The sequence below is a fragment of the Zootoca vivipara genome, chromosome 6, assembly GCF_965207765.1.
Source record: "Zootoca vivipara chromosome 6, rZooViv2.hap1.1, whole genome shotgun sequence".
Lineage (NCBI taxonomy): Eukaryota > Metazoa > Chordata > Lepidosauria > Squamata > Lacertidae > Zootoca > Zootoca vivipara.
Window position 1 is genome coordinate 93,077,166 of NC_142589.1, and position 22,922 is coordinate 93,100,087.

The window sequence follows — 22,922 nt, forward strand, 5'->3', positions numbered from 1 at the left end:
GCAGGGAGTTCTAAAGGTTAAAAATAATAATGAGAAGGCAGCTGCCATTTTGTTGCTGGCATCCGTCTGTCTCAAGAGACGACGTTTTGAAGTTTTTCCGTGAGCAGGTTTCTTGGGTGTTTAAGGGCATGGGATAAAAAGTGGACCTCTGGGCATGTTAAGATAGCCGGTGGCTTTGCAGAACACCCGGTGCTTTGTTGTTGTTTAGTCGTTTAGTCGTGTCCGACTCTTCGTGACCCCATGGACCATAGCACGCCAGGCACTCCTGTCTTGCACTGCCTCCCGCAGTTTGGTCAAACTCATGTTCGTAGCTTCGAGAACACTGTCCAACCATCTTGTCCTCTGTCGTCCCCTTCTCCTTGTGCCCTCCATCTTTCCCAACATCAGGGTCTTTTCCAGGGAGTCTTCTCTTCCCATGAGGTGGCCAAAGTATTGGAGCCTCAGCTTCACGACCTGTCCTTCCAGTGAGCTTTACTTATATTATAATTGTATAATTATATTTTAATAATAATAATAATAATAATAATATGAACTGTGGTTATGGGGAGGTATAGAAATGAAATTATTATTATTATTATTCATTATATTGTTCTAGTAATATTAATAATAAATTATATTTTACTTATAATTATATAATTATATATCAATAATAATAATATGAACTGTGGATATAGAGCAGTAAATAGATATAAATGCAATTACTAATAATAAAATAAATAAAGTGTGCTGCTTTGGGGGGTATTTAAAGAATATACATATATAAACTATGCATGTTGAACCCGAAAACTTTCCACCGAAAGGAGAGGCCTCTGCTCTTACTTTTCATAGCTCTGCGGTCCCAGGAGAGAGAGGCGCGTGCGTGCGTGTTGCGCGCGGCGTCACTTGGACCCGGGGTGGGGGGCGACGTCGACGTCTGTGACGCCTGGCCGGGAGTGGGCGTGGCTTAGCGAGCGAGAGAGGCGCAGCTTGGATCCGGGGGTGGGCGTGGCTTGGCGTCTGTGACGCCAGAGCGGGGTGGGCGTGGCTGAGAGAGAGAGAGAGAGAGAGAGAGAGAGAGAGAGAGAGAGAGAGAGAGAGAGAGAGAAGCAAACGGAGAGCAGGCGCAGAAGGAGGAGGGCGCCGGAAGTCGGCCGTGGGAGCTTCGCTTCCGCTTCCGCCCTGGGCTCTTCCTCTCTCTCTTTCCGTTCGGCGAGGCAGAAGGTGGGTCGCGTGGAGGGTGGGTGGCCTCGCCTCGGACGCCTGGGTCCCCCCTTCACCCCTTTCATTTTGGGAGGGGGAAGCGGGAGACGTTTTCGTCCCTCTGTGTATTTAATTATCATTTACTGTTTTTTTTTAAAAAAAAATTATTTACTTTTGAATTCTTATTTACTGGCGTGTCGCAGTCTCTTTAGACTGCCTGTGTCTTCGTGGATAATCTCATCACCCCCCCCCCCGGGCTTGTATCTGGCCGTTTCTGGGTTTTTATGTCATATTCAAAATTTTATATTTCTAAATCTGCATACACACACACACATATACACTCTCTCTCTCTCTCTCTGTGTGTGTGTGTATATATATATATATATATATATATATATATATATATATGAATAGAAACATAATATAAATTATGAATATGACATAAAGCCCAGAAAATTACCTTTTCCATTTCTGGGTTTTATGTTGTATTAATAATTTATGTTATATTTATATTTCTTTGTTTCATTTTATATCTATATAACCTTATCTGTTCTGGGTTTTATGGTATATTCGTAATTTATGTTACATTTATATTTCTGTGGTTTATTTTATATCTATATAACCATATCTGTTCCTGGGTTTTATGTAATATTCCTAATTTTTGTTAAATTTATATTTCCGTGTTTTATTTTATATCTGTCTACCTATCTATATAAAACCTTGTCCATTTCTGGGTTTTATGCCACTGAAAAAATGGGGCTGTTAGAAGTGAGCCCTGTTTTGTTCAGTGGCTGTTTACCCCCAGGTAAGCAAGCATGGGATCTCAGCCTTTAGAGCAGTTTGCTTTTAGGCCCTACCCAACATTGCTCACAACCATTATTGTGTAATTATTTAGCAGGGGGCATAACATGGTAATATTCAGCAGCTTGAAAGGATTATTACAGAGAGAGACAGAGAGAGGCTATCAGTGCCTTAGAGTTCTGCTTTGTTTTAAAGAACTAATAATTGGTTATGGACAGGATGCAGGATTGTAATATATAGGTTCGCATCTCTGCCTGAGGACACAAATATGCATATTTGCTTAAGCTGTGAGATGAGTGTGCCTCTGAATTTACCACGAGGGTTCAAGTAAGCACCTCTCTGCTTCTCTTTTCCCCCTTCAGGTGACGCTCAACTGCCAGGATGCAGATTTTTGTGAAGACCCTGACGGGCAAGACCATCACCCTTGAGGTGGAGCCCAGCGATACTATCGAGAATGTCAAAGCAAAAATCCAGGATAAGGAAGGTGAGAGTGGCATCTTGAACCGACTTCTGGAACGGATTCCGTTTGACTTCTGAGGGACCACTGTACTTTTGAGGCCCCGCTTGGTATGAAAAGTTGGGATTGCCCTGATCTAGGTCTTCCCCCTATGCGTGCTGACAAATTATATTAATATATCTGAACTACTCTATAGCAGCTTAGCTTCAAAAGGCATCTCCTCCCCTGGTTCCGGAAGTCGGTTCAACTTACAAAACGTTCGGAAACCAAGATGCTGCTTCCCGATTTGCTGCAGGGAAGCCCCCTGCGGCCAATCGGAAGCCGCGTTGGACGTTTGGGTTGCAAAGAATGTTTGCAAACTGGAACACTCGCTTCCAGGTTTGCTGCGTTCGGGAGCTAAAACGTTTGACTCGCAAGGCATTCGGGGGCCAAGGTACAACTCTACTGTGACCCAGAACCTGTGGGCCACAAACTGAATAAATTTACTTATCGGTATCATAAATTAAAGTGTTCCTGCCATGGAAGGGTCATAGCTCAGTAGCAGGACACCTGCTCTGCATGCAGAATGTCCCAGTTTCAACCTCCCCAACATCTTCTGGTACGGCTTCTGGAGAGCTTCTGCCAGCTGAGGCAGACAGTAGCAAGCTAGTTGGACCAACGTCCTAGCTTAGAACAAGGCAGATTCCTGTGCTGTATCGCTTCTTCAGAGTCATGCGGACTAGAACCTCACTTTGTTAATATAGAGGAAGAGCCTGGAACCTCAGAGAGCCTCTGCCAGCCAGTGTGGACAACCCTGGTGGGTCTGACTCTGCATAGGGCTCTCCTACATTGCCATGGGCGGGGTTTTCATACCGACTCCTTTTCCAGGTATCCCTCCCGACCAGCAGCGTCTGATCTTTGCAGGGAAGCAGCTGGAAGATGGCCGCACGCTCTCCGACTACAACATCCAGAAAGGTACGCTTCTGGGGTGGAGAACATCCCACCCCGGCCCCCTTTCGCCATGCAAGCTCATTGTGCTCCTTTCTGCAGGACTCATCCCAATTCCTGGGGACTCTTGATTTAGAATTCCTGGAGTCCCCATGAAGCTGGGTTTCCAGGCTGGATGCCCCCTCCCCCCAAAAAAAGGATCCCAAAACACCAGTATTGGACCTGCTAATCTTGCTTTTTCCCCTTCTCCTGCTCAGAGTCCACTCTCCACCTCGTCCTTCGTCTCCGCGGGGGGATCATCGAGCCCTCTCTCCGCCAGCTCGCCCAGAAATACAACTGCGACAAGATGATTTGCCGCAAGTAAGTTGTCTTGAGACGTCTGGGTGGGTCGGATCCTTATCCTCTAATCCGGGGTGAGGCAGGGTGTGTGCCCGTGTGTGTGCAGGTTGGCGGAAGGAGCGGCCGGTTGAAATCAAAACTCTTGTGGCCAGGGGTTTGTGGTGAGCAGGCTTTCCAAGCCAGAGTTTGCTGGGCCACAAGGGCTGCCTTCCCCAATCTAGTGCCTTCCAGGTCCTTTGGACTACAACTCCCATCATCCCCTGGAGGTTGCCAGGGAGATCTTGGCCAAAATGCCTGGGAGTTGCACTGCAGTGCAGGAGGCAGTGTAGAATCGTGAGCGAATCGGAAGGGACCCTCAAAGGGCATCCAGCTCAAACCCGCCCCCCGTCGCTGCCAAGGCAAGAGAACAGCTTTTTGTAGCTTTCGAACCAGTGACACCAGCCATCGGGGTGTTTAGAAGCAGTGAGGCTGAATGTTGGAGGAGGAATCAGGGCAGATTAAACATCGGGTGGCATGCAGTCACCATGCGTGTCCTGGGTTCAAATGATTTCCAGTTGCAGGTGTTTTGCAAAGGATCCTTCTCTCTGGGCCTGAGACCCAGATTAGATCTGGGTGGGGGCCCTTTGACTTTCCAGATGTTGGAGCACCTCATCGCTGATGGTGACTCCCAAGAGCATCGCCCCATCCTTGGGTTGGGCCATCAGGAGCGGCCCTTGAAATAATTAGCACCCTCTTTACCGGGGTCAAATTCCCACAGTATCCCATGCCCCACTGAAAATCCTCATTAACGGGTGTGGGAGCCTCTGGCCCTGCTGTTGGACCACAATTCCCGTCATCCCTTCAGCTGATGCCTGGGGCTGATGGGATATGAGCGTCTGACAGGACCCAGACTCCATCCCTGGAATCGCTCTCCAATCAAACCTGGGGAGCTGGCTCCTAGTCAGGCTTTGCTACACAAATGGACACCCTTCCTAAAGGGGGTGTCATGGGCTGGTTGGGGGCAGAGGAACGGTGGGAGGAACCAGCTGGGGGACCTCCCCAAGGGAAGAAGACTCAGAGTCAGGGGGTGGGTGATGGGATGCCAGCGAGTGGTCAGAGGGAGGAGACTGGGAGGAGAGGAGGTGTTGGAAGCTGAAGAGGTAACAGGGCTTAGTGAGCGGGGAGAGTGTGGCAGAGAGCAGTGTAGAATCGGAGGCAGAAGTGGAAGCAGGAGAGCGGGGAGGCCAAGAGGCAGATTGATTCTGGCTGGTGAATAATTAATAATAATACATTTTTATTTATACCCCATCCTTCCTGGTTTAAAAACCGGGCTCAGGGCGGCTAACAGCAAATATAAAACATTGGTTAAAATGTGACTTAAAAACAGCATAAAATACAACATAAAATGCAGCATCAAGATCAATCAAATTCAAAAATTCAGGGGTCATTTTGGGGAGGGGGGAAAAAAAGGACAAAACCCAGTCAGTAGACATCAAATGATCACTAGGGCTAACTGGCCAAGTTTTGTCCTACTAGGGCCAGCAAGGAGATCAGGCTAATTCAAGTTGAAGGCCAGGCAGAATAGCTCTGTCTTACAGGCCCTGCGGAAGGAGATCAAATTCTGCAGGGCCCTAGTCTTGTGGGACAGAGCATTCTACCAGGTTGGAGCCATCACTGAAAAAGCCCTGGCCCTGGTGGAGGATAGTCGGGCATCCTTAAGGCCTGGGACGTTTAAGTTATTATTATTCATGGACCTTAGGGTCCTCTGTGGGACATACCAGGAGAGGTGGACTCATAAGTACGAGGGTCCCAGGGCTTTAAAGGTCAAAAGAAGTCAGGGTTTCTCTCCCTCCTGTTGCAACCAGCTCCCTTCCTCCCTGGTCTCCCAGAACCAGAAGGGGCGTGAAGCGGGTAGAGGAGAGGCTGGCTGCACGGCGGCGCAGTCTCAGACTGCTTGGGAAAAGCCCTAGAGAGGAGGGGACTTAAGCAGCTGTGGGGAGACAGTCTCAGCAACTGCTTCACGGGAGCAAGACTGGCCTGAGGCTCCTGTGCAGATCCTGTTTTTTCCTAATACAGAGTCGCCTCCAACTCGCACAGCGTGATTGACTGCTGGCTTTCGCTCCTGCCAGCTGGGCGGTTTTGACTGCTCAGGTGTGCCACAGAAACAGCCCCGGAGCCTCACTGTTTGTTGCGCTGTTCCCCTTCCAGGTGTTACGCCCGCCTCCACCCCCGTGCCGTCAACTGCCGCAAGAAGAAGTGCGGCCACACCAACAACCTGCGCCCCAAGAAGAAGGTCAAGTAGACAGAGCGAGCGAGCGAGAGAACGCGGCGGGGCCACTTTTCTCCCCCCGTTCCCTCCCAAAATCTGGGTATCGTGCTAGTTTGCTGAAACATGCCACCACCTGTTTGATCTGGGTAATTCTGTTTCTTGCCCGTTAGAATAAAACATCCATTGCACCAAGCAAAGAGTGTGTGTGTCTCTTTAATGTTTGCTTGGACCAGTTGCCAAGCCCAGATCCTACACTGGTGTTTATTCCTGAGAGTTGCAGGCATGTGTAAATGCTGCTATTTAATCGCCTGAACCAGGGGTAGGGGAACCTCTGGCACACCAAGGGGTCCAATTTGGGGATGTCTCTCCCCCCCCCCAAAAAAAATCCAGACACTCGCTGATCTGAGTGTGAAGTTCGATTCTGCGTTAGCTGTGGAAATGGAGAGACTTTCTGTGTTGGATATTTGCAACTGTTTGCGGGAGCAAGCGTATTTGCGATGCTCACTTAGCAAATTGAGCTAGTTTTTTAAAAAGAAAATACGCTTTCTTACAGGTTCAAGCATGACATGAAGTCAAAAGTAAGATCCAAATTAGCAGTACACACAAACGCCAGTTCTGTGAAACCGATTTCTCTTGCTACTAGGGAATACAAACATCAAATAAATAAAATCTGCAACTTGTATATCAGAAACGCTCTAGAAACTCACTCAATTTTTGAAACTTGTCCGCTAGATCTCACATAACTGAATAATTCCCCCCACGTCTCTGATTTTTTTCATGAACAGATCATGCCTTCATCCTTCCAGACTCTTTAAATATTGCAAGTGTGTTTTGCCAGGAATGGAGGTGGCTTTAATTTTGGAGCGCCTTCAGAATCCTGCTTTCATTACTCCTAAATGTGCTCTGTGATATCTTTATAATCCTGTGCCCTCAAGCTTTGCAGGGAGAATAAGGGGAAGATATTCATGGGAGTTCCAGCATTTAGGTGGGGTCCAGTCTTGCTTGCAGGAAGAAATTTAGTTGGGGGGGGGGGTTAAACCATATTGGGGAAGGAGAGGCCGATTGGGAGAAAGGATTTGAAGGCAGGTGAGGGGCAGGTGGGGCTCGTCCCCCTGGGAAGGGAGACCGTCTAGGACAGGGGTAGGCAACCTAAGGCCCCAGGGGCAGGATGTGGCCCAATCGCCTTCTCAATCCGGCCCACGGATGGTCTGGGAATCAGCGTGTTTTTACATGAGTAGAAAGTGTGCTTTTATTTAAAATGCATCTCTGGGTTATTTGTGGGGCATAGGAATTCGTTCATTTATTTTTCCTTCGAAATATAGTCCGGCCCCCCACAAGGTCTGAGGGACGGTGGACCGGCCCCCCTGCTGAAAACTGATCTTAAACCTCTGCTGCCTTGTGGGATATATTGGGGAGAAGAAAAGGCTCAGGAGTAAACCCTACACAACTCTGGAGCGCAGTCCCTAAGGCGGTTGGATGGTGCCTTGTCTGCCTCCTTCCGGCAACTCCTGCAGCCAAGCAGGTGCCAAACGTCTTGCTCTGCTTTCCTTTGGACCACATCAGCGAGGCCGAGGGGGGGGGGTGTCTTGTCGTCTGGGCAGCCCAGGACCCCCAGACACACAGCATAGGCTTGCGCCCCAGGGCGGTCCCTTGGGTGCTGCTAACCGGTTTTAACTTCGCCCCTGAAAACACACTCCATTGTCTGTCTAGTGCTTTATACTGATCTAGTGATTGACGCAGCAGCTCCATATTGCCTAAATTGACAACCCTGAGGATGGATGGGGGGAAGGGAAGCGGGTGGGGGTGTGTCTCCTGGCAGTACCTGAAAACTTTGTTTAAAAATTCCTTTCTACTTTAAAAGAGGGCCAATGTGGCGGTATGGTTTGATTGCCGGTGCCTGGGAGAGCAAGGTTTGAATCAATCTACGAAGCTTGATTTGAACAACCTTGGGACGGTCCTTCTCTTTCTGTCTGACCTACCTCACAGGGTTGTTTGTGACGTATACCCCCTTGAGCTCCTTTGGGGCGAGGTGAGTTGAGCTGTAAATGCGATAAATCAGTAGAATGCCAAGGTCTTTTGTCGGACGGCAGGAATTCCCCAGCAAAGGAGCCTCTCTGATCTCTTACCAGCTCAGTCGGGAAGAGCATGAGACTCTTATTAATCTCAGAGTGGTGGGTTCGAGTCCTACGTTTGGGCAAAAAGATTCCTGGATGACCCTCAGGGCCCCTCTGTGAGCGCAGCCCCATAAAACTGAGCGCAGCAGGGCTCCAGGTGGGCACAAGCTGAGTATGGACAAACAGTGGCTCCTCTGGTGATCTTGGTGATCAGGCAGGAATATTATATGATATGGGATCAGCTGGTCCTTAACGCATGCTGGACCCAAGCTGTTAAAAGACTCTGAACATGAATACAGCAACCTTACAGAATCACCGTAGTGCAGAATTAAAGTTGCTTGAATCGCCACTGGGGTGCACATAAGCACAAATTTGATGCCTTTTGTATGCCCAACAGTTTCTCCACCACTAAACTTCATGAAATGTATTTTCTCTGAATTTTGTAATATTTCCAAAGGCACGCTACTTATAAGGGGGTAAACCTTGGGTTGTAGTGACTCTGCCAAGCCTGCAGAGGGCAGCAGAAGGCCTTCTGCAACAGCCACGTGGGCGACGCAGGAAGTGCCGGCTTGACTATAGAGCTGTTGAACACAGATGTCAGAAATTGTAGAGGACCCTGAATTTTTTCTTCTTCATCACTTTCAAGAGCGATTTGTTGGAGATGTAAAGATGAATTCGGATCAGATCACATTAAATCAGGGAGAGGAATTAATTAATGCATTGGTCTCTGAGTGGGAGAGGGGCACATTTTTGGGGGGTGGGGTGGGGGAAAGCTTCTTATAGTGATCCAGGAAATGCCGTGACTAGGTCGAGGGAAGGGTCATCTCTACAACTTTCGTGCCTCTACGATGTCGGTGGAGTCTTGCCGGGGAAGAACCTGCATTGCTGCAATGGTGAGCAAAGGAGCCCCTTAAATGAGGCTGGGGGCTTCCCTCTGCTTGCACGGGAGGGCCAAGGGCGCTGCAAAATTGCAATGGGCAGTAATTGCGGGTGGGGGGGAGCAGAGCCAACAATTTAAGACGCCTTTGCTGCAAACCCTGCAAAAAAAACCAACAACCCCAAATAGTACAGTAAAAGGAAATTTGGAATTAAAAGTGCGCAGCACGCGGCGATACCAGCAGCGGCCACCAGAGGGCGAGCGCGCACACTTTAAACTTTCTCGTTCTACTATTCATTCCCATCTAAGCTATTATTGCCGGCACTGACCGGCAGCAGAGCTTTCAGACAAGCTTTTCTTTTCTTTTTTGGCCAGCTTTTCTGCGGGAATTGGAGGTAGAGAGCCGGGAAGGGGTTCGGCTTCCCCGGCAGCGCACCCGGGAAGGGACCTATGGAACCATTAATGCACAAATAGAATTGGAAAGGGAACGAACCGTGAGCCTCGAACACGCAACCCTTAGATTTAAGAGCCGAATGCTGTACTGACATGTAGGCCAGATGCCCCGCTTGAGCCGACTGAGCAGAGTGTTTTGGGGCGGTGGAGCTCAAAACCATGAAGCCGGTGATTTCTGCATTGCAGGGAGTGGGCTAGATGACCCTCAGGGGTCCCTTCTAACCCCACGACTCCATGATTTCTATTCTAGGTCCCAGCTCCAACCCCCAGTAGCATATCTGAAACCCCGGTGCGCCTCTGACTCGGTCAAAAGCTGTTTCTTCCTATTTAAAACGGGGTCTTTTAATTCGGAACAATGAGGACTGGAAACCTGACTTTATTTTGCTGGGGGAGGCAGACTTCAGCTCAGCAACAAGGTCCCACCCCAGGCTTGCCCGTCTTTTCGGGGCGACAGCTCGGCGGGAATCTCCGCTGGCAGCCAGCCTGGGCTTGGTCCGGTCTCAGGGAGCAGTTCCAATGTTCTCGGGTTAGGCTAATTAATTGCGAGGAGAATTAGCCTTCCCACTGATGTCGGACTCTGGAGGGGGGGGCGATATCTGCGTCTCCCGACCCATGAAACCCCAGCCAGCGCGGTCGGTGGCTGTCCGGGAGTCGTAGCTGGAATGAAGCCTCCAGGGACAGGGGCAGTCTATCTCGGCTTAATAGTCGCTTCTCATGGGAAGAAGGTCTTAATGCCCGTGGACCGTTCCTTCTGGACCTTTCCCCCTGATCCAGGCAGGTTCTGCCACCATAAGAAAGACTCTGGTTGGAGATCTGCATGGGGGAAAAAAGGACCTTTAGGTTGCAGGTGTGCTGAACTTGAACGTGGGCCCGTTAATTCCAGCAGGTCTACTCTTGAGTAGAGCTTCGCTCCCCTAAACCGCAGCCAGCGGCAGGTTTTATACCCGCGGGAGAGGGGTGCCAGCGTGGCGTAACCCTGGGGGAGCGGCTGGCACGAATGTGAATAGTTCGCCCTCGCGCAGTTGTTGCCGTTGTCGTTCTTTGTTTCATTTATTAAATTTGTCTACTGCCCTCGGCCTGTCGATCTCAGGGTGGCCCACAGCAGCATCAGATGACCCTATCTCAGAATCGCAAAAAAAAGATAAAATAAAAATAAGAACGGAAGCGAGCCGATAATCCCCGCCCCCCCCCTTCCACAACGCATGCGAAAGTTCTCTCGGGAATTGGGATGATGAAAAGGTTTAAGGAGGGCTGGGAAATATTTATAGAATATGTGAAAAATCATTATGGACAGATAATCAGTTTAGCAGTTGCGGCAGTGTTTAAGTTTAAGAAATGAGGAGGTGAGAAGAGAAAGGGAGGGGGGGAATAAAAGGAACGGAGGGGATCTCTTACATTTTCCTTTTTTTCTGAATATGTAAGATTTCTGAAATATAATAGAAAATGCAATAATAATGTTGTTGTTTAGTCGTTTAGTCGTGTCCGACTCTTCGTGACCCCATGGACCATAGCACGCCAGGCACTCCTGTCTTCCACTGCCTCCCGCAGTTTGGTCAAACTCATGTTTGTAGCTTCGAGAACACTGTCCAACCATCTCGTCCTCTGTCGTCCCCTTCTCCTAGTGCCCTCCATCTTTCCCAACATCAGGGTCTTTTCCAGGGAGTCTTCCTCTTCTCAGGAAGTGACCAAAGTATTGGAGCCTCAGCTTCACGATCTGTCCTTCCAGGGAGCACTCAGGGCTGATTTCCTTCAGAATGGATAGGTTTGATCTTCTTGCAGTCCATGGGACTCTCAAGAGTCTCCTCCAGCACCATAATTCAAAAGCATCAATTCTTCGGCGATCAGCCTTCTTTATGGTCCAGCTCTCACTTCAATACATCACTACTGGGAAAACCATAGCTTTAACTATACGGACCTTTGTCGGCAAGGTGATGTCTCTGCTTTTTTAAGATGCTGTCTAGGTTTGTCATTGCTTTTCTCCCAAGAAGCAGGCGTCTTTTAATTTTGTGACTGCTGTCACCATCTCCAGTGAACAAGGAGCCCAAGAAAGTAAAATCTCTCACTGCCTCCATTTCTTCCCCTTCTATTTGCCAGGTGATGGGACCAGTGGCCATGATCTTAGTTTTTTTGATGTTGAGCTTCAGACCACATTTTGCGCTCTCCTCTTTCACCCTCATTAAAAGGTTCTTTAATTCCTCCTCACTTTCTGCCATCAAGGTTGTGTCATCTGCATATCTGAGGTTGTTGATATTTCTTCCGGCAATCTTAATTCCGGTTTGGGATTCATCTAGTCCAGCCTTTCGCAATAATAATAATAATAATAATAATAATAATAATAATAATAATAAGTTCTCCCCGGCGTTTCAGAAGGGCTGCATCCCAGCCGGATGGCAGGGAATAAATAATAAAATTATTATTATTATTATTATTATTATTATTATTATTATTATTATTATTATTATTTCACGGCCGCAATCTTCACGACAGCCCTGTAAGGCCAGCTGGCGTCGTTTAAACCCATGTTCCAGACTGAGGGGAAACAGAGCTTGAATGTTGGGGCTGTTCCTTCTCCTCGCCCGCACTAAAGGGTTGCTGTCGGGAGGCGAGACTTGAACCCGGCACCCGCCAGCTCCAATCAGCCAACGGGACGGGGAAGCGGGGGGAAGCATGAGATGGGACACACACAAGCCCCAATTGCCGCCCCAGGCTGGATGTTTTTTTTTGATGGGGATGGATGTTTTCGCCAAGGCCAGGCGGCGGTTTGGGAGGCGTGCCAGGGAGGCGTTTCAGAGCCCCGTGGCCTGGAAAGAGCATGGAAACTGTCGGTTTTAATTGGGTGGGGGAACGGAAACCCCCCAGCTGCCCTTGGGCCTGTTACAGCACAGGGGGTGGGGGGTGGTCTGTCAATTCCTCCTGCAACCCACCCTGCAACAGGAGATGGGGGGAAATTTGTCTGTGCATGCCAAAACTGCGTCCTGGAGGTGTCTCAGAATTGATGCCGTCTGCCGCGAGGCCGGGAGTTTGCTGGGGGAAACAGGACAGAGACTACTAGGAAGCTGGCGGGTCTGTGTACATGGGGCAGATATTTTATTTATATTTGTTTTTTTAAATTAATATTCAACGAGACGATCCTCGTGGTCCTGTCCCAACTCCACAATCCTACGAGGCGGCAGCCGGGCGCGATGCAAAGGACTTGTTCTTCTAAGGATCGTGGAGTTGGAAGGGACACCCAGGGCTCATCTAGTCCAACCCCCTGCTAGGCAGGAATCTCGGCTTAAAGCATTCTTGACGGAGGACCATCCAACCTCTGCTTCAAAACCTCCGAGGAAGGAGAGTCCGCCACCTTCCACCCCCACGGCCAAACGGCTCTTACTGTCTCGGAAAGTTCTTCCTGGGGTTGAGTCAGAATCTCCTTCCTTGCACCTTGAAGCCACGGGTTCGAGTCCTGCCCTCCGGAGCAGGAGAAAAGAAGCTGGCTCCATCTTCCACAGGGCAGCCCTTGAGATCATAGAATCATAGAATCATAGAGTTGGAAGAGACCACAAGGGCCATCCAGTTCAACCCCCTGCCAAGCAGGAAACACCATCAAAGCATTCTTGACATATGCCTGTCAAGCCTCTGCTTAAAGACCTCCAAAGAAGGAGACTCCACCACACTCCTTGGTAGCAAACTCCACTGCCGAACAGCTCTTACTGTCAGGAAGTTCTTCCTAATGTTTAGGTGGAATCTTCTATCTTGTAGTTTGAATCCATTGCTCCGTGTCTGCTTCTCTGGAGCAGCAGAAAACAATCTTTCTCCCTCCTCCGTATGACATCCTTTCATATATTTCAACATGGCTATCTCTCCTCTCCTCTCAGTCTCCTCTCTCCCAGGCTAAACCTCCTTCGACCGTTCCTCATCAGGCTTGGTTTCCAGACCCTTTGATCACCTTGGTCGTCCTTCTCGACACACCTTCCGGCTTGTCAACATCCTTCTTAAGCCTGGGGCTCTTGAGCTCGGGGTCGTGGGTTTGAGCCCCACGTCAGGCTAAAAAGATGATTATAAAGCGACTTATGTTCCCAGCTTAAGAATGGAAAGCGAAACTCAGTGGTATCTTGGTTTTCAAACGCCTTAGTACTCAAACAATTTGGAACCCAAACGCTGCAAACCTGGAAGTAACTGTTCCGGTTTGTGAACATTTTTCGGAAGCCGAATGTGCTCCGTTTTGAGTCTGTTTTTAGCCATGTTCAAATATATAAAAGGATGTCATCTAGAGGAAGGAGAAAGGTTGTTTTCTGCTGCTCTAGAGAAGCGGACACGGAGCAATGGATTCAAGCTACAAGGAAGAAGATTCCACCTCAACATTAGGAAGAACTTCCTGACAGTAAGAGCTGTTTGGCAGTGGAATTTGCTGCCAAGGAGTGTGGCGGAGTCTCCTTCTTTGGAGGTCTTTAAGCAGAGGCTTGACAGGCATATGTCAGGAATGCTTTGATAGTGTTTCCTGCTCGGCATGGGGTTGGACTGGATGGCCCTTGTGGTCTCTTCCAACTCTACGATTCTATGATTCTATGAGTGTTACGCTTCCGATTTGAGTGTTATGCTGAGGTCTGGTTTTGCTATTTATTTTTCGTTTTGGCTCTTTTTGTTTTGTTTTTGTGACCGTGTGGAACCCAGTTCACCTCCTGATGGATGGATTGATTGTGTGGCTGCAGTACATTGTTTATTGTTTTCATTTTATGGATCAATGGTCTCGTTAGATAGCAAAATCCGCGTTAAATTGCTGTTTTAGGGGTTGTTTTTAAAAGTCTGGAACGGATTAATCCATTTTGCATTGCTTTCTACGGGAAAGAAGCACGCCTTGGTTTTGGAACACTTTGGTTTCGGGATGGACTTCCAGAACAGATGAAGTTTGAGAACCAAGGTACCACTGTACCGGTGGGCAATTGGAGATTAGCCTCTACCCAAAGGCGCCGTGGATTTTGGAGGTGTCCGAACTCAGGACGAAAGGGGGAAATGATCCAAGAGGAAGGCACCTTTGGCAGATCCTCGCCAGGATCAGCTTCCACCTGGAAACCACCATTAAGACCATCATGGAAGACCACCCTCCTCGCCATAGGAGGAGGAGAAGAAACACAGCTGCGGTTTTTGCCTGCAAAATACAGGATGGGTGACACCTGGCTTGAGAGCAGTACATGTGAAAAGGATCTAGGAGTCTTGGTAGACCACAAACTTGACATGAGTCAGCAGTGTGATGCAGCAGCTAAAAAAGCCAGTGCAATTCTGGGCTGCATCAATAGGAGTATAGCATCTAGATCAAGGGAAGTAATAGTACCACTGTATTCTGCTCTGGTCAGACCTCACCTGGAGTACTGTGTCCAGTTCTGGGCACCACAGTTCAAGAAGGATACTGACAAGCTGGAATGTGTCCAGAGGAGGGCAACCAAAATGGTCAAAGGCCTGGAAACGATGCCTTATGAGGAACGGCTTAGGGAGCTGGGCATGTTTAGCCTAGAGAAGAGAAGGTTAAGGGGTGATATGATAGCCATGTTCAAATATATAAAAGGATGTTATATAGAGGAGGGAGAAAGGTTGTTTTCTGCTGCTCCAGAGAAGCGGACACGGAGCAATGGATTCAAGCTACAAGAAAGAAGATTCCACCTAAACATTAGGAAGAACTTCCTGACAGTAAGAGCTGTTCGGCAGTGGAATTTGCTGCCAAGGAGTGTGGTGAAGTCTCCTTCTTTGGAGGTCTTTAAGCAGAGGCTTGACAGGCATATGTCAGGAATGCTTTGATGGTGTTTCCTACTTGGCAGGGGGTTGGACTGGATGGCCCTTGTGGTTTCTTCCAACTCTATGATTCCTGCCTGCATCTCAAGGGGGTTGGACTGGATGGCCTTTGGGGGTCCCTCCCAGCCCCGCAATTCTGTGCCGCTGCCGTGCTCCTTTGGCCCAGGCCTGCCGGCAGCAGGCTTCAAAACAGCCCAGTGGAATCTCCCTTATGGAGTGCGATCGAAAGCGGGTCTTGGCACGGCAGCCAAACCGGACGCCGTCCGTTCCAAGCTCAGGTTTTGGGGAGTGGGGGTCGGAGTTTTAGGTTTGTGGACTTGCCAGCTCAGAGGGGGCTCTGTAACCCAGCTCCCCAACTCCTTCCAGCCCACGATTTGCACGTAATATATATTTATATTTCTCGAAGCGGAATGCAGCCCGTCGTCGCCGAGAGTTCCTTGTTTTGCAGAAGGAAAAAAAGGAGACTTTTAAAAATTATTATTTACTCTCCTTCTATTTTCTTCCACCACTTTGTTTTTTTGCAACGGAGACTCTTTTAATAAAATATAAATAAAAGAGAGAGAGAGGGAGAGAGAGAGAGAGAGAGAGAGACACTTTTAATGTACCGAAGAATATACAGAGCCAAGGTCTGGCCGCCGGCAAGAGCCGATTTTGGCAGGAGAGCATGGCAAAAGCATGGCAGGGAGATTTAAAGGGAATAAAAGAAACATTTAAGCATTTCATTGTAGTAGAGAACCGAACTGGTTTTTTATTTGTTTGCAGAATATGGGTAGATATTCAAGAGCTGTTGGCTGCTCTGCTACAGTTCAACGCAAATTCCTCTTGTGTTTTCAACTCCAGCGAATACGAAAGCTCAGAAGAGTGAAAGGCTCTTTGTTCTTTTTGTTTGTCCAAAATTAGACCTGATATGAATTAAACCTGATGCCTCTCTCTGTGAGTTTCTGTACTTATTTAAGATACACATGCAAGAGGCTGCTTTATAATGGTATTTTGGGAATCACTTGTGTTCTTAAGGGGCTGCATGGTTTTTAAAAATACTTTCTGGGTCGCCCGTGACCACATTATCATAGAATTGTAGAATCAGAGGGGACCACGATGGTCATCTAGCCCAACCGCTGCAATGCCTAGTGAGCTTCATGACAGTCAGGATTCGAACCCTGGTCTCCCAGGTCCTAGTCTGACACTCTCTAACCACTACCCCCCACTTTCTTCTTAGACTTCTTCTGTTATGGGGCAGTAAATACAAGGGGGGGGGAGCAAAACGTCTCTTAGAGAAAGATCGCAAATATCAATCAATCAATCAATCAATCATTTCTTTATCGCAGTCCAAAGACCCGCAGACGGAACCCGGTACATAAAAATATTCTTATTGAAGCTTGTTTTATTTGATGTTGTATCCGCTTCGATGAAATGAAACAGAAATGATAGTAATGGCGAATGTCACTGTGGCAAAAATAAACGGCGCCTTGACATTGGGGGCGGCCGCAACCCAGGTTCAAGGTGCCATATGGCGATTCGCGGACATTATCTGAGTTTCTTAACGCTGCGTAGACCTGGAGGAAGAAAAGACGGTCGGTGATCGTGCACAGAGGCAGCGATGCTTCTGAATCCCAGTGGCTGGGAATCGCAGGAGAGGAGAGCTGCTCTCGTGTTCGAATCCTGACACAGTACCAAGACCACCTCCCAAGCTTAATTCCCTTTCCCCCCCATTTCCGTTTGCAGTTGGAAGCAGACGTCCAGACCCTCGTCCACCGCTTCTATGCCCTTCAGAGCGAACGGGTCGAAGCTTACCACCTCTTCGAAGAGTGAGTGTCACTGACCGGTTAAGGTTTTATTTTTGGGGGGGTAGGGGGGATGTAGCTAGGTTTCCAGAGGAAGAGTGGCTTTCGTGTCCCACTCCTGCGCTTCCCGTTGAGGCGCCTGATTGAGGCCGCTGAGGTTGCCTGGCCTGGATCGATGTTATGGGACCACAAAGCCCATCGTCCACTGCCAGCTCGGACAATAGCAGTGGACGATGGGAGTTGTAGTCCCAACTGCTAAATAGGAGCTCATTGGGCAGCACTCAGGATGACGCATTTGGTACATTTATGCGCAGTCCACTATGGGGTGCGTTTTACGCCGCTTCCTATCTTTCTATGATTCTATCGCTATTATCCCGCGATCTTATTCTTTCCGCTCTCAACGGCTGTTTATTATTATTGCTTCGAGCAGGGCGTTTTGTTTTCGCTGGTTTGTTTTTAAATAAACAACGACAATAAATAGAGAAAAGGACTCAAAAACGCCAGGTTCCCAAACCCAAGTTCACCGTTGGCCGGTCGTCAGGACCCCAGAAAGGTGGCTTTCTCGTGCTCCCCCCAATCTCCGTGCCTCTCCGTCCAACTGGGGAAGGAGGCCCAGAAGAGGGGGGGGGTTCCCTCCCCGCTTTTCCTGCCGCACCCAGGACTTTTTTTGGCTCGGGTGCCCCTGATGAACTCCAGATGAGCCGGGCGGGTGGGGAGGGAGCGCCCCTCCCTAGACACCTGTCTTCGATTTGCAGAGCGAAGGCACACTGGAGCCAGGACTCTGGGCAGGGGGTGGTAATTGACTTCTGGGGAATCGAGAACCGAGACCTTCCGGCAACCCCCCACGACTCGGACCAAGCGGGCCTGGCTTCCCACCCAGACCCCCTGCCGCCCCACTCTGCAGGGGTGACGCCCCCCCCCCCGGCAGGCTGGTGGGTGGGAGGACGGTTCCCAATTCAATCATGCCTTTTGCAAACCCAGCCCAGCAAGGTCACGCCAAAGGGGTAGGGACTTTTTGTAGAATCGTAGATTTGGGAGGTACATCTGACGGGAGGATGTTCCACAGGGCGGGCGCCACCACCGAGAAGGCCCTCTGCCTGGTTCCCTGTATCTTTGCTTCTCGCAGGGAGGGAACCGCCAGAAGGCCCTCGGAGCTGGACCTCAGTGTCCGGGCTGAACGATGGGGGTGGAGACGCTCCTTCAGGTCTACTGGACCGAGGCCGTTTAGGGCTTTTAAGGTCAGCACCAACACTTTGAACTGTGCTCGGAAACATACTGGGAGCCAATGTAGGTCTTTCAAGACCGGTGTTATATGGTCTTGGTGGCCGCTCCCAGTCACCAGTTTAGCGGCCGCATTCTGGATTAGTTGCAGTTTCCGGGTCACCTTCAAAGGTAGCCCCATGTAGAGCGCGTAGCAGTAGTCCAAGCAGGAGATAACCAGAGCATGCACCACTCTGGCCAGACAGTCCGCAGGCAGGTAGGGTCTCATCCTGCGTTCCAGATGGAGCTGGGAGACAGCTGCCCTGGACACAGAACTGACCTGCACCTCCATGGATGGCTGTGGGTCCAAAATGACCCCCAGGCTGCACACCTGGTCCTTCAGGGACACAGTTACACCATTCAGGATTAGGGAGTCCCCCACACCTGCCCAACCCATGTCCCCTCAAAACATGGCATGTCTGGATTCAACCTCAATCTGTTAGCCGCCTTCCATCCAATATATTTCCATTCAAATATATGAAAGGATGCCATATAGAGGAGGGTGAAAGGGTTGTTTTCTGCTGCTCCAGAGAAGCGGACACGGAGCAATGGATTCCTACTACAAGAAAGAAAATTCCACCTAAACATTAGGAAGGACTTCCTGACAGTAAGAGCTGTTCGGCAGTGGAATTTGCTGCCAAGGAGTGTGGTGGAGTCTCCTTCTTTGGAGGTCTTTAAGCAGAGGCTTGACAGGCATATGTCAAGAATGCTTTGATGGTGTTTCCTGCTTGGCAGGGGGTTGGACTGGATGGCCCTTGTGGTCTCTTCCAACTCTAGGATTCTGATTCTATGATCCTCCAACTGCCTCCAGACACTCACACAGGACCTTCACTGCCTTCACTGGTTCTGATTTAAAAGAGACCCCTGAGGTCCCTTCTAGCTCTCTGATTCTGCGCCAGGAGGCATGAAGCCGGGACATTCTGCATGCAGAGGAGATGCCCCGCTGCTGAGTTTCGGCCCAGACCTCGGTCTTCAAGGCCAGGCAATGGGTACACCGAGGGGGCAGGCAACCCCGCTGCTTCCCCTTGCCGTCTCTCGACCGTTTTCTCCCCCCCCTTTCCTGCCAGGGGTCACCGAGCGTATCTCCGAAGCGGCCCCGACTACGACTTCGCACGCTACCGCCAGCTAGTGCACGAGATCACCCAGGCCTTCAGCGGGATCTCGCGGGAGATCCTGCAGATCAAAGAGCAGCTGGAGGGACCCCGCGGGCGGCCCGACCTCGCCCAGCACCTGGGGCGCCTCCAGGAGAAGGAGAAGGAGAAGCTCGAGCTGGTGAGAGAGAAGGGGCGCACGGAGGCCTGTCTCAACTTTGCACCCATTTTACAGCTGCAAAGCTGATCCCCTTCCGGTTTTGTGCTGGAAGAGTGTTTTCATCCTGTTTTCATCCTGTAATCAGAATTGGTCGTGTCCAGAATTTCAGGTGTGGACGTCCCTTGGGAGCTTTGGGTTTTTAGGGGTGGGGGCTTGTGTGTGTATGTATTCATAGAATCATGGCATTGGAAGGGACCCTGAGGGTCATCCAGCTCAACCCCCTGGAATGCAGGGATATGCAGCTGTCCCTTACGAGATTCGAACCTGCCACCTTGGCCTTGTCTCCCATCTGCAACGGATGCTTTGGCTAACGTTTCCTCCATTGTAGGGGGTTGGACTAGATGCCTCTGGGGGTCCCTTTCCAACTCTACAATTCTATAATTCTTCCACGCTGTAACCAACTGAGCTACCCAGCTGCAAAAAGTCAGAACGGCCCTTGCGTGGTGCCTTGTTTTATTGCTTTGCCGCTTTTGTTTCAACCCCTTCCTATCGTTTCCGTCTTGTGAACTGACCCAATCTCTTTTCAAACGAACAAGCAAATCTTATTTATAGCAAAAAGATTAGTTTGTTACATGAATCCTAAAATACTGGCTTATTTCATTCTATAATGAAACATTTATTTAAAAAATAAAATAAAAATTATTTATAAATGAATATTATTGCATTTATAGCCTGCCTTTGCTCCCAGGGGCTTGGGGGGGGGTTCTCTCCCCCCCCCCGCCTTTCCATTTCATCCTCACAGCAATCTTGCAAGGTTGGTTAGCGACCAGCTGGAGGTTGGATTCAAACCCAGGTCTCCTGGCAGAGTCTGGCAGAGCTCTGACCACTGCACGGCGCTGTCCCTCTTGCAAATCGCTGTCCCAGCAAACTGGGGAGAGGGGGAGCTGGTGATTTCTGCACCCCCCCTCGTCTCCGCCAAGAGGGTCTCACCTCCTCGTTTCTCCCCCTTCCCAGACAGCTCAGCTGCAGCTCGCCAAACAAAACGCTCAAGACCACCCCAGCGTCGAAGCCCACCCACAAGAGGTTCGGGAGCTGAAGCAGAAGTAAGTGGGGGACCCGCGTGGTTGCAAATTGGAAAGATGGGTGCAACACTTTTCCTTAAAAACAAAACAAAACCGGATTGCATCAAGGCTTGGCCAAGCTCATTTATTTGCATTTGCTCAAACTTTTTTTTAATAGTAAATAAACTTTATTAATTTATTTCATTATTACAGAATCCATTCCATTAATCCAATTATACATATATAATCAATTTAACTCATTTCTCACATTTTTCTCTACATTCCCACCACCATAACCCACTTCCTCTCACGCTATTTCGACTTCTGTCATATACCTTTCTCCCACTAATGCATCTTATTGTCTAAATCTTTCTTTATTTCCCATTAATTTCTTTTCTTGTCCCCCCCCACTTATTTATCTACATATCTCTTACTCTGAGCATGAATGCACTTCCTTTTTTGAGCCGTATTTTACCGTGTATTCATCATAACATTTCCATTCATTTTTCAATTTTTGTTTCGGTTGTTTCCTTATTGCTGCTGTTAATTTGGCCATTAATAAATAAATACTCCTTTAATTTGCAAATCCATTCCTCCTTCGATGGAACCTTTCGATCTTTCCACTTGGCTGCTACAACCACCCTCTCTGCTGTACTAGCATATAAAAATTTCATTTCCTAAAACTTGACTGAACTCTCAAAGTGTCTCCATCCTTTTTTTAAAGAGGGGAGTACTGTTGGTTTGAGGCTGCACCCCCCCAAAAAAAGATGTCTAGGTTAGTGACCCCCCCCCAAGCGACAGCCATCTTTTTTCCCTTGTGCTACAAAAGTAGAAAATAACTATTTGGGGAGAAAGTAAAAGGGGCGCACAATTGGGAGAGAGTCATTGTCTGGGGGGGGTTAAACTCCCCCCTATGGCCCCCCTGCCATATCTGCGGAGGGAAGAGGGTTGTGGTTTTTTTTGCCCAGATCCTGTATATGTTGTCAAATACAGCTCTGACGGAAGTTCAGGAATGTGTGTCGATTTGTCGTAAGACGGGTGGCTGGTTCTCTCCAGTTCCAGATTTGACCCTAATCCGCATGAAACTCACCTAAAACCGCCCTGATTCAAATTTTATAAAAAAAATAGCTCAGAAGACAAACCGGCTCACTTTCCTGCCCAAGTCACCCCGGGGAAACGATTCGATTTTATTTTTCATGAAAACGTAACCTCGAGAAAAAGCAATCTTAAATCTGTTTATGCGGACAGCTCAGTCGGTAGAGCGCGAGACTCTTTAATCTCAGGGCCGCGGGTTCGAGTCCCACGCTGGGCGGAAAGTTCCTGCATTGGGGGGGTTGGGCTGGATGACCCTCGGGGTCCCTTCCAACTCTACGATTTGCTGCAAAACAGTATCCTACCCAATAAACTCACACCTCCCTGCTCTAATATAGCGCCCACGACATATAATATAGTGCTTTGCTCCCTGAGCAAAGGGGAACAATTTCCACATGTCGGGATGCTCTTTTTGGCCCAGTGGGGCCTGATCTCCCATGATCCCCCTTGCTTGCAACCTCCCACAATCCCCCTTGCTTGCAATCTCCCACAATGCCTTGGGAAGGCAACAAGGATGCCTTTCTGGAGAGGGCATGGCTACTCTTGCGCACGACCCAGATCCCTTTGCAGGACAGTTTGCAGGGTGTGGGTTGCTGTGCGGATTCACGGCCCAGAAAAAAAACCTCCCTTATTTTTTTGCAGAAGAGGGGTCTTTGGAGAGGTTCCCCGCCGATTGTTCTGCTTCGGCTCTCGGGATTTTTGGCTTCACGCGGGCGATTGGATTGCCTCCCATTGCTGCGTTTCATAAACAAGCGGCGAGGGCCCGAGAGGGAGGCGGGCAGGGCTGGGCCGCCCGAGCCAGAGCGTGCCTAATCGGCTCCATATGCTCCTTTATTTATCGTTTCCATCCGGCCCAAACAGGCTAATTCAAACCATCGAGGCAATCAGCGAAATTCTCCAGGATTTCAAGTACGATTCCGAAGAAAGCACTTGACGGGACGTCCCAAAGGAAGGCGATTTTTCGGCGGAGGGGGGAGAGGACCACCCCCTGCAAGCAAGCAACGTTCGGCTGTCTCTCTCTCTCCCCCCCCAACCCCCCGCCCTTCTGCCCGATTCCTTACCCGGTCTGGGTTCTGACCTGCCTCGCACGCAGGCCCCGACGCGAGGGGCTCAGCCGGACGTGCCTTGGCCCCCCGCCCGGCACGAAAGGCTCCAGACCCACGCCGAACAAGCCCAATAAAGACTTCTCTCTAGACCGGCTGGAGGTGGAGATGTGGGGCAGCGGATGGGGAGCCGAGGAACGTTCTCGCCGTCTGTTTGGAGTCAATAAAAGCCAGCCTCTCGTTTTCTTGTGTGGGACTCTTTTCTCCAAACCC

At 49.5% G+C, this 22,922-nt stretch overlaps 2 protein-coding genes across 5 annotated transcripts; both read left to right on the plus strand.

The window, feature by feature from the left end:
- The first annotated feature begins 1,185 nt into the window (after positions 1-1,185).
- UBA52 (ubiquitin A-52 residue ribosomal protein fusion product 1) lies at positions 1,186-6,148 on the plus strand. Of its 2 annotated transcripts, none has more exons than XM_088673068.1 (5): positions 1,186-1,304; positions 2,343-2,464; positions 3,305-3,391; positions 3,622-3,724; positions 5,891-6,148. In XM_088673068.1, the coding sequence occupies exons 2-5, from the start codon at positions 2,362-2,364 to the stop codon at positions 5,982-5,984; spliced, it is 387 nt and encodes a 128-aa protein (XP_088529194.1). In that variant the 5' UTR covers positions 1,186-1,304; positions 2,343-2,361; the 3' UTR covers positions 5,985-6,148. The 2 variants fall into 2 exon arrangements, with proteins under 2 accessions (XP_088529194.1, XP_034976623.1); XM_035120732.3 differs by having other exon boundaries at positions 1,186-1,216.
- A 2,534-nt stretch (positions 6,149-8,682) lies between these two features.
- REX1BD (required for excision 1-B domain containing) lies at positions 8,683-22,894 on the plus strand. Of its 3 annotated transcripts, none has more exons than XM_088673069.1 (5): positions 8,913-8,958; positions 16,884-16,966; positions 19,270-19,474; positions 20,468-20,556; positions 22,249-22,894. In XM_088673069.1, exons 1-5 carry the CDS (start codon positions 8,914-8,916, stop codon positions 22,352-22,354), a joined length of 528 nt encoding a protein of 175 aa, XP_088529195.1. In that variant the 5' UTR covers position 8,913; the 3' UTR covers positions 22,355-22,894. The 3 variants fall into 3 exon arrangements, with proteins under 3 accessions (XP_088529196.1, XP_088529195.1, XP_034974947.1); XM_035119056.3 differs by having other exon boundaries at positions 22,468-22,894; XM_088673070.1 differs by lacking the exon at positions 19,270-19,474 and having other exon boundaries at positions 8,683-8,958; positions 22,468-22,894.
- The last annotated feature ends 28 nt before the right edge of the window (positions 22,895-22,922 follow it).